General features: G+C 40.5%; 2 protein-coding genes across 2 annotated transcripts; both read right to left on the bottom strand.

The window, feature by feature from the left end:
• Positions 1-2,983: 2,983 nt before the first annotated feature.
• LOC134755404 (solute carrier family 22 member 13-like) lies at positions 2,984-16,086 on the bottom strand. The gene is made up of 11 exons (XM_063691959.1): positions 16,012-16,086; positions 15,397-15,558; positions 9,260-9,422; positions 8,541-8,662; positions 7,910-8,154; positions 7,393-7,523; positions 6,773-6,893; positions 5,507-5,602; positions 4,889-5,079; positions 4,013-4,140; positions 2,984-3,084 (listed from the first exon to the last, which is right to left on the bottom strand). The coding sequence occupies exons 1-11, from the start codon at positions 16,070-16,072 to the stop codon at positions 2,984-2,986; spliced, it is 1,521 nt and encodes a 506-aa protein (XP_063548029.1). The 5' UTR covers positions 16,073-16,086.
• On the bottom strand, positions 9,644-13,872 carry LOC134748694 (uncharacterized). Its single transcript, XM_063683465.1, has 3 exons — positions 13,695-13,872; positions 12,986-13,182; positions 9,644-11,185 (listed from the first exon to the last, which is right to left on the bottom strand). Exons 1-3 carry the CDS (start codon positions 13,870-13,872, stop codon positions 10,142-10,144), a joined length of 1,419 nt encoding a protein of 472 aa, XP_063539535.1. The 3' UTR covers positions 9,644-10,141.
• Positions 16,087-16,672: the final 586 nt, after the last annotated feature.

Raw genomic sequence — 16,672 nt, 5'->3', positions numbered from 1 at the left:
TTATTAAAAGCAGGAGTTAAATTTGTCTGGAGCAACGAGTGTCAGGCGGCGTTCGACTCGGTGAAGAAGGCTATGAGTTCAAGTGAGGTGCTGGTACATTACTCTAGTGAACTGCCGGTGGTGCTTACGGCAGATGCGTCATCCGTGGGCGTAGGGTCCGTACTGTCGCATCTGACGCCGGGCGGCGAGCGTCCCGTGGCGTACGCTTCGCGCACTCTTACACCGACCGAGCGCGCGTACGCGTAGATAGACAGGGAAGCCCTTGCAATTATTTACGGTGTCCGCAAATTTCATCAGTATCTATACGGCCGGAAGTTTATTCTACGCACGGACCACAAGCCTCTGACATACATATTCGGCGACAAAGTAGGTATTCCGGTCATGGCCGCATCGCGGCTTCAACGGTGGGCAGTGTTGTTATCGGGGTATGACTATACGATTGAGTACGTTCCGTCGGCAAAAAACTGTGCTGACGCGTTGTCACGGCTTCCTCAGGCGAAGGCTGGAAAAGAGGATACTGGGGAGAAAACATATTTAAATTTCGTGGAAGATTTTTTGCCGGTAACCAACAGCGACGTCCAGTCGGCCACCTTAAAAGATAGAGTATTGTGTAGAACGCTGTCGTACGTGCAATCAGGATGGCCCGTGTCTTGTCCGGATGCCGAAATGAAACCTTATTTCGCGCGCCGAAATGAGTTATACGTAGACCGAGGATGTGTAATGTGGGGCTACCGCGTAGTAATACCGTCCAGTTTGCAGGCGACAATGCTTAAACAGTTACACGTTAGTCACATGGGTATAATTAAAACTAAATCTTTAGCTCGCAGTTATGTCTGGTGGCCGAATATTGACGCAGACGTAGAGGCACTATGTCGCGCGTGCCCGGCGTGCGCGGCGGAGGCGCCGGCGCCACCACACGCGCCGCCCGCGCCCTGGCCGTACGTAGCGCGCCCTTGGACGAGACTGCATGCCGATTTCTTATCCATAAAAGGAAAAACCTTCTTTGTTGTGATTGATTCAAGTACCAAGTGGTTAGAAATTTGTGAAATGTCGCGCACGAATGCACCGGCGGTAATTAAAGAGCTTCGCGCTATATTTGCACGTTTCGGGGTACCCGAACAATTTGTGTCCGACCAAGGTCCACCGTTTACGAGCTCGGAGTTAAAAGATTTCTTGGTTAAATGCGGTACTCGACAGTCTTTCTCGCCGGTTTACCATCCGGCGTCTAACGGAGCAGCCGAATGCGCAGTTAAGTTGTGCAAACGCGCTATCAAGAAAGCGTACAGGGAAGACGTTGACATAGATGCGGCCTTACAAACTTATTTATTAGCGTATAGAAATAGTGTGCACAGCACGACAGGGGAGAGTCCAGCGATGCTCCTGCAGCGGCGCTCGTTGCGCACCCGGCTGGACCTGCTGCGCGGAGATGCTGCGCTGCACGAGCGAGTGCAGGAGGCGCAGGCGCGGCAGACGGCAGCCGCGGGAGGACAGCCGCGATCGTTCGCCCCGGGAGACGAAGTCTGGGCGCGGGGATATGGTGCGGGGGACAAGTGGGTTAAGGGAACAGTGATAGGGCCAGAGAGCTCGCGCACGTACAGCTTGAGTAGGGATAACGGAGGGTCGATAGTCAGGCACATAGATCAAGTTAGGCGCAGATCTCGTATGTCTACCGTGCCTTGCCCAAAGCAGACAGGGGAGGCGGACGGGGGTGAGAGCGACGTCGGAGGTCCGGGTGGCCAGACGGAGGTGGAAAAAGACTGTACAGTAATTGTTGAAAGGGAGATTGTCCCAACGTTAACGCCAAGTGACGGCCAGTCAGATGCGGATCTTGTTCCACCACCGCCTCAAAAACCGCGGATACGCTCGCCGGTGAATCTTAGATCTATACCGCATCGTAAACTTAAGTTGGAAATAGATTAAATATTAAATGCTCCTAGTTATAACCTATATGATAAGATATTTACACTGTATACTATGTAGAAATAAGGGTGGAGGTGTGATATATGTGGGTATACCTATAAAACATATCGACCAATGTTTAGGGTAGTTTTATGTCTGGTTGTCTCTCATTAAAGTTGCTATGAAAAGGACGTTGTTTTAATCAGCTGAGTAGATACCTAAGCCTCGATTCAGCGCCAGCGCGAGCTACGCGCTACGAGGGAAAAACCGTATGTAGCGAAAGGCGACTACGAACAGAAAACCTTCCAAGCGAGGTCGCTGGCAGTGACTGTGTTAACACCTGAAAAAGGAAGCCTCAGACTGTTTCTCTTGCATCCGAGAAAAAAAAACTGTTTCTCATACCCCACGTGATCTTAAATAACTACTTGAATAAAAAAAATATGCTACTTGTTAAATTTGAATTTACAGAATTTGAATCATCGTCATTTACATTAAAATCCAATTTAATTTAAGTCACCGTTTTCTAATTGGTAGGTATCCACGGTTGGAAAAAAAATATAGGGGTACATTACACATGTATAATCAATTTTTACAAAATAGTACATAATTGCAGAGGCCGGGAAAGGGCTAATAAATGTGTCGTTTTCAATCAAATGGTACCACATTGTCGCTTGCCATAAGACTGACAGGTTATTCGTATAAAGATACAATCTAATTTCGTCCTTATGGTAAGTGACAATGTGGTATAGTTAACGCTATCTCTACTGAGCTCGTTCACTTACGTACTAACAATGGCATTATGTTAACCAAAAGCCATTATGTCTTTTGTGCCTGAGCGCGTGGCCTTTGTGCCTGAGGCTCCCACACAATAGCCACGCGATCAGGCACAAAGGCCACGCGCTCAGGCACAAAAGAAATAATGGCTTTTGTTTAACAGAATGCCATTGTCAGTGAAGGTAAGTGAACGAGCTCAGTAGATAGACCGCATACTATACCTTTTGATTGAAAACGTCACCAATATTACAGTATTAATCCTTATTTTCCAGGTTACTTCCTTAATAAAAACATTGATAACTGCTGTCTGTTATGATGATGACCTCTTTTCTTCAGTGGTCTCGGAGTCTTTAGGAGGCGGAGCACGTAGCCGTCGGTCGTCCGGTATTAACGCCAATAGCAGAACCGATGCTGAAAAATAGACATCAATCCATTGAGAAGGTAGATAGGAAACCAACAGTCTCATTATAATAATAAAAAAACGGCCAAGTGCGAGTCGGACTCGCGCACCGAGGGTTCCGTACTTTTTAGTATTTTTTGTTTTAGTATTGTTTGTTTTTTGTTTTTATTTTTTGTGTAACAGAAATACATCATCTGTGAAAATTTTAACTGTCTAGCTAGTTACAGACAGACAGACGGACAGACGGACAGCGGAGTCTTAGTAATAGGGTGCCGTTTTTACCCTTTGGGTACGGAACCCTAAAAAACAGTTTTATAGTTTTAAAAAGAGCCACGAATTATTTGTTCTATCAAAAAAACCTATTTTTAAAACTAAAATAGTCACAATCGTAGTTCAGTTTGTCGTCTTTCGGGCCAAGTTTTAGTTGTGCGATCTGGTCCCATAGGTACATATTGATATGTTAGTATCAAAAGTGACATTTCTTCAACCAAACAACGTCACTTTTGACACTGACAGATCTGTATCGTATCGGAATCAGATCTCATAACTAAAACTCAAATTGGCCCTTTTGCTCGTGATGTCGGAAATCTAGTCAAGATATAATTTTAAACTAGGTATTTTGCTTCAGACAGAGACCCTCAAGAACCGCGCGCCGGTAACTGTCTTTGTTCTAAATACATAATCACTTACAGCCAAACAACTCAGAGCACACTTAGAAGCCACCAGTTAAAATTTAAAACTAATACGGGACTTAATCGCGTACAAACTTACGTTTATTTATGGCCTGACGTTAGTTTTAAATTATGAGTGAAAATCGTGTTAGTTTAAATCAGTATAAGCCACCAGTTGTTGAGGAGTTGACAATCTGAATAAAGAACACACTCAAGAGCCGCGCGCCGATTAGTTCTATATAGAGATGTGTCTATGATAAGGACTTACAGCCAAATAACGCAGAGCACACGTAGAAACCTCCAGCGCACCAGTTGGTGAGGAGATAGTTGACTATTTGAATGAAGAATACGCTCATGAGCCGCGCGCCGATCATTGTGAGCGCTACTGCTGTTGTTCTGAAAAGACAAAGTGCAACCAGTGTTGCCTAATTAATAGGTGCGTCCTGATCTGGCAAATACTCGCTATTCCTTAGTAAAACTAAAGATAGACCAAAATACCTCTGCAGCGATTTTGATAGCACAGACTGTGCAAGTGTTATTTATACGTCATAAACTCATAGAAGTTTGACGTTTAAAATAACACTTTCACAATGTGCTATCAAAATCGCTGCAGTTATCTTGGTCTAACCCTAGCAGCTTGCGTGCAGGTGCAGTGCAAAATTGATTCGCTTATGGTGCAATAGTCCTTAATGTCAAGTTTAATAGTCGAAATGTGATTTGTCTGTAGCACTAACTTATCGTACTTATCTTTATTTTAGCGAACGTGAAAGAATATCCAAGTAAAGCAAGTAAAATTAAGTCTTTTATCGCGTCATCGCTATTTGCTGAATGTTAAATGTGAAAATGGGAGCCAACTCGAATAAAAGTAGATATGTTGTTGGCAAAAATTTCATTTTTGGTACAAGCATTTATCGCTGATTGACTAATACTCACCGAGAAAATTCTATCAACCCCAAAAACAATAAATATGCGTTATTTTATCACAGAGTTCCCATAGCCACCCACTGTCTCCATCATCAGATCAGCAATGTGTATGCAAGATTTCAGCTCAATCGGGAAGTGGGTCAAATTGATTATCCAAGATTTGACCCACACTAACATACATACTAACAGGGCAAGTTAAATAAAAGCTTGTTAAAATTACCTCAAATGCGTTGGGAACAGCGCAACAGATATCGTCGTATAGAACCCCATGGACACCAACGCGATGGAAAAGACCATAAATAAAACCACAGTCCCCACGGCGTTGGGTATCAAGTTGATAAGTATGCCAGCTACGCCGCATATGGACGCTACTACCATCGCCATGTTGCGACGACCAGTCTTGTCCACTATCTATAATTGATAAAAATTTGATCACGAAAGAGACCTTCAGAAGCGCGAGATATTTCTAGTATTTAAGTACATAATATTTTTGCAACTTTTACGTCACATACAACGAATAAAGGGAATAAAGGGGGTCAAAAATTTGAGAGAATCCGAACAACTAACAGGCCGATATCGTCCGGCGGATTGATAGTCAGTGGGCCCCTTAAGACTCTTGGTCAAGATTTATTAAACTATATTTGTACTTTATTGGCAAGATCTTGATAGGCCGCCAATAGTCACACATGGTATTGAAGATGACGCTCACGTGAAACACTAGTAAAACAGCGTTGTAGTAGCTGAAGAGATAATCCACTAAGGTTAGGCTCCGAATTACCGAAGACAAGGACAGAAGAAGCAATAGTGACAAGTACAAGACAAAGACAACAACACTGACCTGGCTGAGGATGGTATTGAAGAAAGAGTGCATGGCGCAGACTCCGAACATCAGCAGCAGAGCGTTGCGGTTGAGCGAGCAAGGGACGTCATTAGGCTGTCAAACAGTTACATATTAATAATAAATCTGCTATATCTTGCAGAAGTGTCTAACCATATCCATCATAATCTGCTCTAGAAAGCCTTATTCGGCAACTGCAGCTGCATTACTGCCTGACGCGGGTGCTGTATCTGTCAATTCCTTGATAAAATCAGTGACAGATAGAATTTCATAATCGCGGCTCGTGGCAGCAAAGCGGCGGCAACTTAATTCATTTTATCAAGGAAATTGACAGATACAGAGCTACGGTATCAACGCAGTATTAAAGCAACAGTAATGCAGCTGCTCTAATATCACTATGTCTTATCTTATCCTTTAGTTTTATTTTGATAATATTGCGTTCGATAGCCCTTTGGCAACTTCTAATTTTTGATTTTGCTTCTTTGCTAGAATAATAGATGCATTAGAATACAGTTTAAAGTCCAAATGGAAATGGGCCGGCCATGTAGCTAGAATGCACGCAAAAAGATGGACAAAAGTGGCCACGCTGTGGAAAGGGCCAGACGGCAAAAGAAGACACGGCAGACCAAACGCCAGATGGTCAGATGAACTCCGTGACATGGATAATGATTGGCCCAATACTGCGCAAGACAGGAAAAGATGGCAAGAGCTGGAGGAGGCCTTTACCCGTGAGGGGTCCTAACCAAATTATATATATATACATAGTTATAGATATTAGATACAAATAGTAGTTTAAGAATACAAAATTAAACTCTAACAAATAGATTTAAAACAAAAAATTACCTAAATACTTTTAATAAATATGTTAACTTAGTTTAGTTTTAATCTTTGGTTATGGAATAAATGGGCTTTTTTATTTTTTATTTTATTTTATTTATTTATTTATAATGCAGCTGCAGTTGCCACAGAAATATCGCCTTTAGAGTGTCATATTTGCAAGCTTTGTGGTGCAGGATACAAGACAGTTTTACGATTGCCATGGACAGGTAGCTAAAAAATAACTAAATTCAGTACTTAATCCGTAACTAAAAACGCCTGGCGATGTTATAGTTTTAGCACGTTTTAGAAAGGTTTGTGCACTATGCAAAGGAATCAAATATAAAAAAAAATTATGTAACTAGTTTATGTTGTGCATTAATGTGTTTTACTAGATACTACATGTTGCGGAACACAAGTAAGTAAATAAAAAGATGCGGTAAGTCCTACATCAGGTTCGACTTCTGCATCGATGATCTGGCAGAGCGTGAAGTCTGTGCCCTCGCCAGTTTCCAACAGTTTCATGAACTTGTTAGTGATAGTCGGTGCCCATACCAAGAATGCTATCACGCTGGAAAACAAAACAAATTAGGTAAAAAAATAATTAAATCAAAAGATATCAAAAGAGAAGAGAAGATATCAAAAGAGAAAATATTAATAGACATTACGTTACGTCCGAGGGAATAAAAAGAGAGGCCAAGGGCCAAGAGGAAGAGAGGCAATTAATATATGAAGCAAGTGAAGGAGAGACTAAATGGCGCGGTTATGTAGTACATGACATGCACCGTCAAACTACTCTGTCACGTCTACGTGACGTCAGAAATGGATGACTCTATACATTTGTGCATTACCTGTAAATCCTGTAATGCACGGACGTATCGATCCATGTCAGACTCAAAGATGTCAGTAGTGAAAGCGAGAGGCAGTTAAAGTGTCAAAATAAAAGATTACAGACCACTCAGCTGACTCAGCCTACAAAAGTTAAGAACTTTAATTATGATGACAATGAAATAATGGATCAATCAATGGGCACATAATATTATCACAGTTACACTTCTTATAACACTTACATTTGATGTAATATAAAAAGACTAGCCATGACCAGTGTGTACTTCAAGTACGGCATCTTAAAAAGCGGCAAGATTTGGTCTTTTGCCGATTTCTTTTCTGCTGTCCCCGTTTCTTTTAACAAACCTTTCACCTGTGAAAATGGACAGTATCATTTATCAAAGCTTTTTTTAATGAGAGCGTCAATTGTACTAATAAATTATTTGAAAAATTGCACCAATGAATGCTGTTAAAGGCCAAATTTGAAGTACTTACAGCTAGACTTATATTGACCGGGATATAGACCGTGATTACCTTTTGTATTATTTGTGAACTCCCGATATTTCGACGCATAAGTCTAGTGAAACTAACCGTGAATCATTCAAAACTGTACTTACAACTAGGCAGTTAAAACCCTTACTATAATATTTTAGAACATTCAGAGAACTTTTCGGCTTTGGCTTTTTTTTTTGGAAGGAAAAAAGTTCACCTACTTAAAAGTTCGACTACTTGTAAATCTACATAAAGCAATAGACTTACCCCGAATTCCTCAGCGCGCTTTCCATTATTCACTCTATAAAAAGTTTCCAAAATCCTCATCGACCACTCCTCATCACCAGAGGCAAGTGCGTATTTAGGGCTTTCCTGCATGAATAACAAACAGATGCCGCAAAGGACACAGGGCAACGAGAAAACCACTTGCATGGTTCTCCAGGAGTTCCAGTAGATACCCAGCGCTGGCATGTAGTAGGAAAAACTTAGGGGTATAACTGGTATTGCCATTACTGAAATGGATAAAAGAAAAACAAATAAATATAGTGACTCACGTAGCTTTGTATGGAAACTACTCATACACATATATATAGTTCACAAGATAACAGAACAGGAATGTAGAAGGAAAGCAGAAAAGAGGGATGCAATTCAAAGAGCTTCGTACCCGACCAAGACCCGCTAATAATTATGTTCTGATATGATTAGTTAGTATAGCCACCAAGTGGATGCCGCAAAAGAAGCGCGGACGTGGCAGGCCCAGACGGAGATGGCGGGATGACTTAGACACATTCATCAATAACTGGACGAAAAAACCACAACAATGGAACTTGTGGAGATCAAGGGGAGAGGCCTTTGCCCAGCAGTGGGACACTATAACAGGCTGTTGAAACTTGCTTACCAGATATAAGTCCTTGTCCGAGGAGGAAAATACTAGACACAAGCAGCATAGCGACATTTCGTTTCCTCACAGGCACGCTTTCGCTGAGTAGAGTCATTGATAGCACGTATATCCCGGAGCCACTTGAAAATTTACAGAAATTATAATCATGGGGTAAATATACTCTGGACTAGAAAGCGTTTCCTTACCAACGCTATGGTGGAAATAAAAAAAGTCACATCGAGAAACGAAGTGGAATTAAGTATGCCACGACTGAACTTCATTTATCAACTCATGATTATATAATATGATACCTATAGCATAAACTATAGTTAAGTACAAGTGTGTTCTTATGCCTAGTCTACGATATTATCACCAGCATTTAAACTACTTAATCCAGTGAATGATACTAAAGGGGCCCTCTGATTACTAATCCGCGCGGACGATATCAGCCTATGAGTTAGAACAAAAAGTTGACAGTTCCGAACAACTGACAGGCCAGAGACTGCAGGCGGACTGGTAAGCAGTGGACCCCTTAAATCTTTACAAGATAACAGAGACAAGGGAGGGTAGGAAAAATTCAATTAGGGTAAACGGTTCTGTCCCTGGGACACATGCAACACCAGAAGTGTTGCAAATGCGTTGCCGAAATTTGAGATGAAGGTTTAAATCGTATCAGTCTGCGGGCAACAGTTAATTCCACAGTTTAACTGTGTGAGTCAAGGAGTTTCTAAACTTACAAGGTGACGGTGAAGAGTTGGACAATCATGAGCATAAGCCAGTTGACTGAGATGCTGGCCAACGCGTTGGAGGTTCCGCCTAGAGTCAGCGACAACAACAGCATGCGGCGGCGACCGCGAGTGTCACCTAGATAACCCCATAACAGGGTACCAATCACCGCTCCTGCAAAAAAAGATTAGTAAAGTATGGACACGAAAAAATCTGGTCATGCATGATATGGTAATCACAATCACCTGCCTTACATTAACCTGTACATAGTAGTAAATACATTTTTTTTAATTTGAAATTGAAATTGAAATCCAAATCATTTATTGCATATCAGTCACATAGTAGGTACAGGTGGTCTTAAGTATAAGCTGTTCATGTGACGGCATGAACTAAAGTGAAGTTCGATCACTATTATATGAGTCGCTTCATTCGAAGATATAATGTTTTAACAGGTAGTCCCTTAAACCTACAGGCAACTAGCACGCTTTTAGAGTACTTCATTTGATTCAAAATCGGTATTAGTAGTTCCGGCGGCCGCCACCCGTTGGTGGGGCGCAGCCGTAGACTTCATTTTTTAGAGTCACGAACAAAACTTTCATTTTTGGGTCACCTAGGGATGGGTGGGTGATTATATTTATATCTTCGAATGAAGCGACTCATATAATAGTGATCGAACTTCACTTTAGGAAAGTTCGTTTAATCATCTATTATATTTCATCGCTTCATTCTCGATATAATGTTTTAACAGGTAGATGTTTAGAGTTGAAAGTTTTGTGAGAAAATAAAAGCTGTTTTTATTATTCATTGTTTTTATTTTTATTGTTTTATACTTATTTAACATGCCTAATAATCACAAAATTATATTATATGCAGTTATGCACTACAGTTAACATCTAGGAATCTTCATTGTCACTGACATTGGTTTCTGGGAAAAAGATCGATCTAGCGAAATCATAATCATCATTACAATTGATTATTGGTCGGTTATAGAATTTGGCAAAGGTTTTAGAGGTGCTGGTCCAGCCAGCCGCCTTTCTGATCGTATCTAGGCTGATTCCAGCCGCAAAAGCCGTTGAAGTAGCAGAGTGGCGAGTACTGTGGGCACCAAACACATTGACATCGACGCCACTTTCATGCAATACTTGTTTGATCCACCTACTTAGGGTTTGACTGCTGGCGGCCTTGTGAGGTCGCTTATATGTCAGGAAAAGGGTTCCCGTGCTACCAACCCTTAAATTTTTCGTGACGAAAATATAATCCTTAAGGGTCGTAGCTGGGCAGATACTTAATTTTTCTCGGAAAAATGGCAAATTTAATATGGGTTGTTCTCGGCCTACAGCGGAAGTTTTAAGTATGTCAACTATGCCAATTTTTATTCCATCTGAAATTTCAGTAATATGTTCTAGTTTTATGAGGGATAGGGTTTGCACTCTGTGAGCTGTACAGAGTGCTAACAGAGTAACTAATTTTTTAGTGATTTTTTCGAGGGGTATATCGGAGTTGGGATACCAAGACGAAACGTGATTTAGTACAACCTGAGGATCCCAGGTGGATTTATATTTTGGTGTCATGGGCTTTAATTTAAATGCCCCTTTTAAAAGTCTTTTCACACAGTTATCAGTACCTATCTCGCTGCCAAGCAGCAAGGATAGCGCCGAACGGTGGCTATTTAATGAACCATACGAACAACCCTTATTAAATAGTTCCGTTAAAAACGAAAGTACCTCGGGTATTGCCAGATGATAGACGTCAATATTTTTAGAAGTGCAATATTCCCACCAAAGTTTTATGGTTACGCCATATTGACTTAAGGTATTCTGAGCCAATGAGGCTAACATTAAAGGCACTGCCTCGAGTGGGGTTCCCCGCTTGACGAACGCCGCCCGCAAAGCCTCGCGGCACCCAGGGTAAGGCTGGCATGCAGGGGGTGGTGGTCCCTGAAATGTGATTTTAACAGTTGTTTATTTGGAGCGAACAAGTTTTGTCAGGAAAGGGAACCATGCCTGCGAAGGCCAATAGGGGAATACAAGTATTCCATCAGCTTTATCGTCAACAATCTTTCGTAAGCATTTTAGTATTAGCACAAACGGTGGGAATGCATAAAAGAAGTTAGAGCTCCAGTTAAGCGTAAACGCGTCTACCGCCATGGCATCTGGCTCTTGTCTCCATGAGACAAATGCATCACATTTCGCGTTAGCCCGCGAAGCGAACAAATCGATATTTGGGTGTCCTAATTTTTTAATAATGGTATCAAAAGCTTGGGCGGACAGTTCCCACTCTGTGTCTGGGTTGATTTTCCTAGACTCCTCATCTGCGCGGTTAAGTTTGGTATTCACGTATGACGCATATAACCAAATATGGCGCTCCTCGCACCATTGCCAAATTGATCTTGATAAGTCATTTAAATGTGGGAATTGTATACCTCCCATACGGTTAATATAACTAATAGCGGTCGTATTGTCGATTCGTAATAATATTGCACAGTTGGTTATGTCTGAAGCAAGGCTTTTCAGGCCTAAAAATACCGCGAGCAATTCTAAATAGTTTATATGGTGTTCCATCTCAACGGTTTTCCACGTCCCGTTTGCTTTCTTATTGCCACATACAACGCCCCAGCCCGACCTAGAGGCGTCTGTAAAAATTTCGTATTTGAAGTTATCTGTCCTCATAGGATTATTAGCGGTGGCAATATTCTTAGCCCACCAATCTAAGTCGGCACGAATGATATCGGGTAATGATATTTTGGCTTCAAAATTATCATTATGCCTTTGCAGAAACAGGAATTTCTGGCGTTCTAAAATTTTTGTGTACAGCCATCCATACTTAATAGCAGGGCAAGCCGCGACAAGTACACCGATCAATTGAGCAAATTCGCGAATACTACAACGTGGCAATTTCATAAATTTGTTAACTAACTGAGCAATTTTATTACTTTTATCACTCGGTAAAGACATAGACATGTTTCGAGTATCGAAATTGAATCCCAAAAACTTGCAACTTTGCTTGGGTTCCAGTGAGCTTTTACTAAAGTTAATAACGAAACCTAAACATTGAAGTAGGTTGACAGTCTCCTTTACGTTTTTATTACATTCAGCATAGTCATCACCTATGCAAAGGATGTCATCTAAATACATGACGGATTTTAGACCACTGGATCTTAGGTAAGTTATTACTTCTTTCATTACTTTAGTAAAAACCCACGGCGCTAACGATAAGCCATAAGGCAAGGCATTAAACTCATATGTTAAAATTTCTTTAGAGCCATAAGCTTGAAATTGAAAACGTAAATATTTTCGATCAGATACATGAATAGGTATTAAAAGATAAGCTTCTTTTAAATCAATGTTGGCTAAATAACTATTCTGAGGCATTAACTTGGATGCGGTTCGATGGTCTTCCATCTTAAAGTGAATTTTAGGAACAAATTTATTAAGCGATTTGAGATTCAAAATAAATCGTTTCTCTCCATTAGGTTTAGGCGTCAAGAATATTTTAGAAACGAACTGGTTACTTGATGCATTACATTGTGAAATGGCACCTAACTCTAGTAATTTATTAATTGCATGTGACATGTCACGACTTTCATCAAAAGAGTAAGCGGGATGGCTTACCGGAGGCTGTTCAACGTTTTTAGAGAAAGGAATTTTATATCCCTCCCGAATCCAAGTTAAAACTTCATTATTTTGAGTTATATTTAGCCAGCAAACGTAAAATGAACTTATTCTACCAGAGTGTACCTGGTTTACTGTTGAGTTGGAGCACGAGGCCTGGTCTGAGGGACAGGTTTCGCTGCCGGTGGAGTTGTGCTGTAATTGTACGACCTCCTGGGCGTTGCCATCCTCGTCTGGCTGCCTCGTCCACCTCTGCTGTTCGGGTAGGAGTAGCGAGGTGGACCCCTCCAGTTTCCCGGCGGGAAATAGCGGTTTGCCGTCAACTGACGAAATCCGGAAGTAGAGGGTTGGTATGCTGTTGACCTTGTCTTTGAATGGCTTTGCTTGCCTTGATTTTTTCTGACGTTACCAAAAAGAGTATCGTCTCTTTCGGAATCTTGGATTACATGTAGGATGTTCTTTTCCAGGCTAGGGGTTAGCAATTTTATTCTATCCTTGGTCGAAGCGCAGTGGAGATCTGTCAAAATTCGACAGCTGTCACTGAAATGAGTCAAAGCCTGGGCTTTATTGTCGCAATTTAGTAGGATCTCCATACCCTTATTGAGTGCAGTAATGCCTGCGCCAAGCTGTTGTTGACCAGACAGTTTTTTATCGCGCCCTCTGACTATTTCAGATACTGTAGCAGAGATCTCTGCGTTAAGTTTTGGAGACTGCAGAAGCTTGCAATTTTCGGGTACTAAATAACTTTTTAAAAGTTTTTCTTTGTTTTCTTTGGGCAGACCCTTTTTTAGTAAAGGTAACCACAGACTAGCTAAACTGTCATGTATTGGTTTACCAAATTCAGGTATATCGTCTGTGGACTCGCCCAAAGCCATAAGTAGGTTCGGTTCTACCGGTGTCTCCGCGGATGCTTGTGCGGTTTCATCGGGCATAGGAGCACTTTGCTCCACCTCCGGCTCGGCTATCTCATGTCCTTCAGTGTTTTGGCGAGAATCCGCCTCGAGGTCATGCATTGGTAATGGTTGAGAGCACTGGTGCCCCTCAGGTTGAAAAGGTTCAGTCACGCTGCCTTCTCGATTAATTCGGTCCGTTAGAGGACGCTGGACAACGATATTTGTATCTAAAATAGAATAAAAATGTAAATTTTATTTGGAGACTGAAAAGAAGGTAGGTGAGTTATGAAAAACCCGGCTGTACATGTCTCGCAGACAAGACAACGTAAATAATTATTATAACTTATTGTTTTGCATGGATACCATGTTATATTTGGCAAGTGCCTCGTGGTTAACTCGCAGTTAATCACGTTGTCGCAATTGACTCGCAGTCAATCCCGACTTAAATCATTAAAACAACACAGCGGTAGCTCGCAGCTGACACCGTGCATTAAAATAAATTATTTACTTTATAAAAAATCTGAGGGTAGACAAAACTCAGCATTAATCTTCGATAGTACGCTTAGGCATGATTTTAGCGCGTGCGCTCGTTGCCGTGCACGAATAAGGAATGAAGTCTACGGCTGCGCCCCACCAACGGGTGGCGGCCGCCGGAACTACTAATACCGATTTTGAATCAAATGAAGTACTCTAAAAGCGTGCTAGTTGCCTGTAGGTTTAAGGGACTACCTGTTAAAACATTATATCGAGAATGAAGCGATGAAATATAATCTAAAATTATACATATTATTTACATATGTGCCTAATAATTAATTAATTATTTTACATTTAAATAATATATAAAAAATGATAAAATTTAATTAACCTTCATTAATTTTTAAAATGCATTGGGGGATTAACAAAACCATTAAACTATGTAGGTATGTATGTACTCGATCGTCATCATGATGATAAGCACAAATACTTAGTATGTAATCGGTTAAAATCGTATCCGAGATTGATATCTGATTATATTTATTTTATTTTATCGATATTTTAGCTCATTATCTAAGCAAAAACGTAATTATTACATTCATACGTGTCTTATCTACTTATAACCCCTTTTTTTTTGACGCAGGGGTAAATGCAAACGCATCTCACCCCCCGGGCCGGGGAAGCCCATTGGGGGTGGTATGTGGGGCTCGCTCCTCTCGTACATCCTATAACCAGAGGATGGGGAGGAGAATACCCACTAACATCCCCTTGGGCGTCACCCTCTCAGACGTTGTATGGGGGCATCATGGGCTCGCGCATTCATTCTTCCACCATGCCCCCCACATCTACTTATAACCCTGACCATAGGTAACCCAATAAGAACCAGCTACCTACTTAAAAGTATTTGGTTATTATACCTACTTATAAATAGGGGAATAAACTAAAACATATCGTTCTTTTAAAACTAAAGTACATTAAACATGATTAAGCGTCATTTCAATTTGAGCTTTAGCTCGTTAGATTTAGATTGCAAATGGCTTAAACAGTGATATCTTGGTCACGGCACCACATTGTAATGCGTAAGTAGTGCTGATAATAAATGAATATAAATGAATAAAATAAATCCCACGGGGTACCTACTAGTAAATACAAAGAAAGAGAGTAACCTACCCAAGACTGGCACCGCAATTAGTAGACCCTGTTGTGCGCTCGTGGTCGCTAACTCACAAGCACTGGCTGGCACGATGATGGTGGATCCAAAGGTCAGTGCTACGAACGCTATTGTGCCAATTCCAGCTAGGGCTATTATCAGATAGTTGTAAATGCCATAACCTGAAAAGAAACCTTTTGTAGTTGGACAGTTCTCCTCTACCTTTCATATATTATATTTATTTAATAAACTTTATTGCAAAAACAAACAAAACTGTACAAGTGGTGGACTTAATGCTAAAAGGTATTCTCTACCAGTCAAACATTGGGTTAAAAAGAGACTATAGATTGGTGCAGGAGAGATCCAAAACTTACAAGATTCGTTTGTGTTGTGTGTGATATACTCGTAGTTAATAATCGTACCTTGGTAGTTGGTTGTGCAGTGTAAAGTAGAAACAATCGTTCCCGACAAAAAAATGCAAAAAGATGCCAAAAAATTCGGTCAGGATACTCAGGATCCGTATTAACCATCATAAGCTTTAGCCCTTTAGCCCACATAATGACTGTTATTAGTGTTATTTATCAAAAAATAATTGATAAATACCAGAAAACTCACTAGATCTACTTATTACTTACCTGTTTTCTCCAGCGCTTCTTCTAAAGGTAATTTACCATTTTTTTCTATTTGAGAATCCATTTTGAATACACTTCTGTTTTTATATTTAGGTAGAAATGCCTACCTAATTTAATATTTAATATTTTCAAGCCAAATGAACGGAAGATATATTGATTCAGTTTGTTTGTTAATATAATAACTCATCTGCATATATATATTCCATTTTCGTCATTAATTACAAATATAAATTTTTTTTGAGTTTCGATGTAAGACGTCTTATCATTTTGCACTCATTTTTAAGACTTGGAAAATATGTTATGTGAATATTCAAATTAATATGTTGATAAAATAAATAATCATTTGCTATCGGCAGTGATTTATTTATTGATATCTAGCACAGATTTAATATATACGCTGGATGACGCAAATATCACGATTTATATTTAGATCAAGAATCCGATTTTTTTATACAAAATTTACGTATAATATAATTTTAAAATTACTAACCTGTGACAGGAAATATGTTCTTGTCTTTGGGTGCTCGCAATTTTTGGGCTGCAATAAATAAATAAATAATAAATATTATAAGACATTCATACACAGATTGACTAAGTCCCACGGTAAGCCCAAGAAGGCTTGTGTTATGGGTACTCAGACAACGATATATATAATATATAAATA

This window comes from Cydia strobilella, chromosome 2 (assembly GCF_947568885.1).
Source record: "Cydia strobilella chromosome 2, ilCydStro3.1, whole genome shotgun sequence".
NCBI lineage: Eukaryota > Metazoa > Arthropoda > Insecta > Lepidoptera > Tortricidae > Cydia > Cydia strobilella.
This window is presented reverse-complemented; position numbering and strand designations above follow the sequence as displayed.

Coding starts and splice junctions, on each gene's coding strand:
- LOC134748694 (XM_063683465.1), bottom strand. CDS start 13,872: ATGCATGACCTCGAGGCGGATTCTCGCCAAAACACTGAAGGACATGAG. Junction 13,183..13,694: donor AGACGATATACCTGAATTTG/GTAAACCAATAC, acceptor GGATTTCGTCAG/TTGACGGCAAACCGCTATTT. Junction 11,186..12,985: donor CCAACTCAACAGTAAACCAG/GTACACTCTGGT, acceptor ATCACATTTCAG/GGACCACCACCCCCTGCATG.
- LOC134755404 (XM_063691959.1), bottom strand. CDS start 16,072: ATGGATTCTCAAATAGAAAAAAATGGTAAATTACCTTTAGAAGAAGCG. Junction 8,663..9,259: donor CAACTCTTCACCGTCACCTT/GTAAGTTTAGAA, acceptor TAAATTTTCAAG/TGGCTCCGGGATATACGTGC. Junction 3,085..4,012: donor GTGCTCTGCGTTATTTGGCT/GTAAGTCCTTAT, acceptor TCTATTTTTCAG/CATCGGTTCTGCTATTGGCG.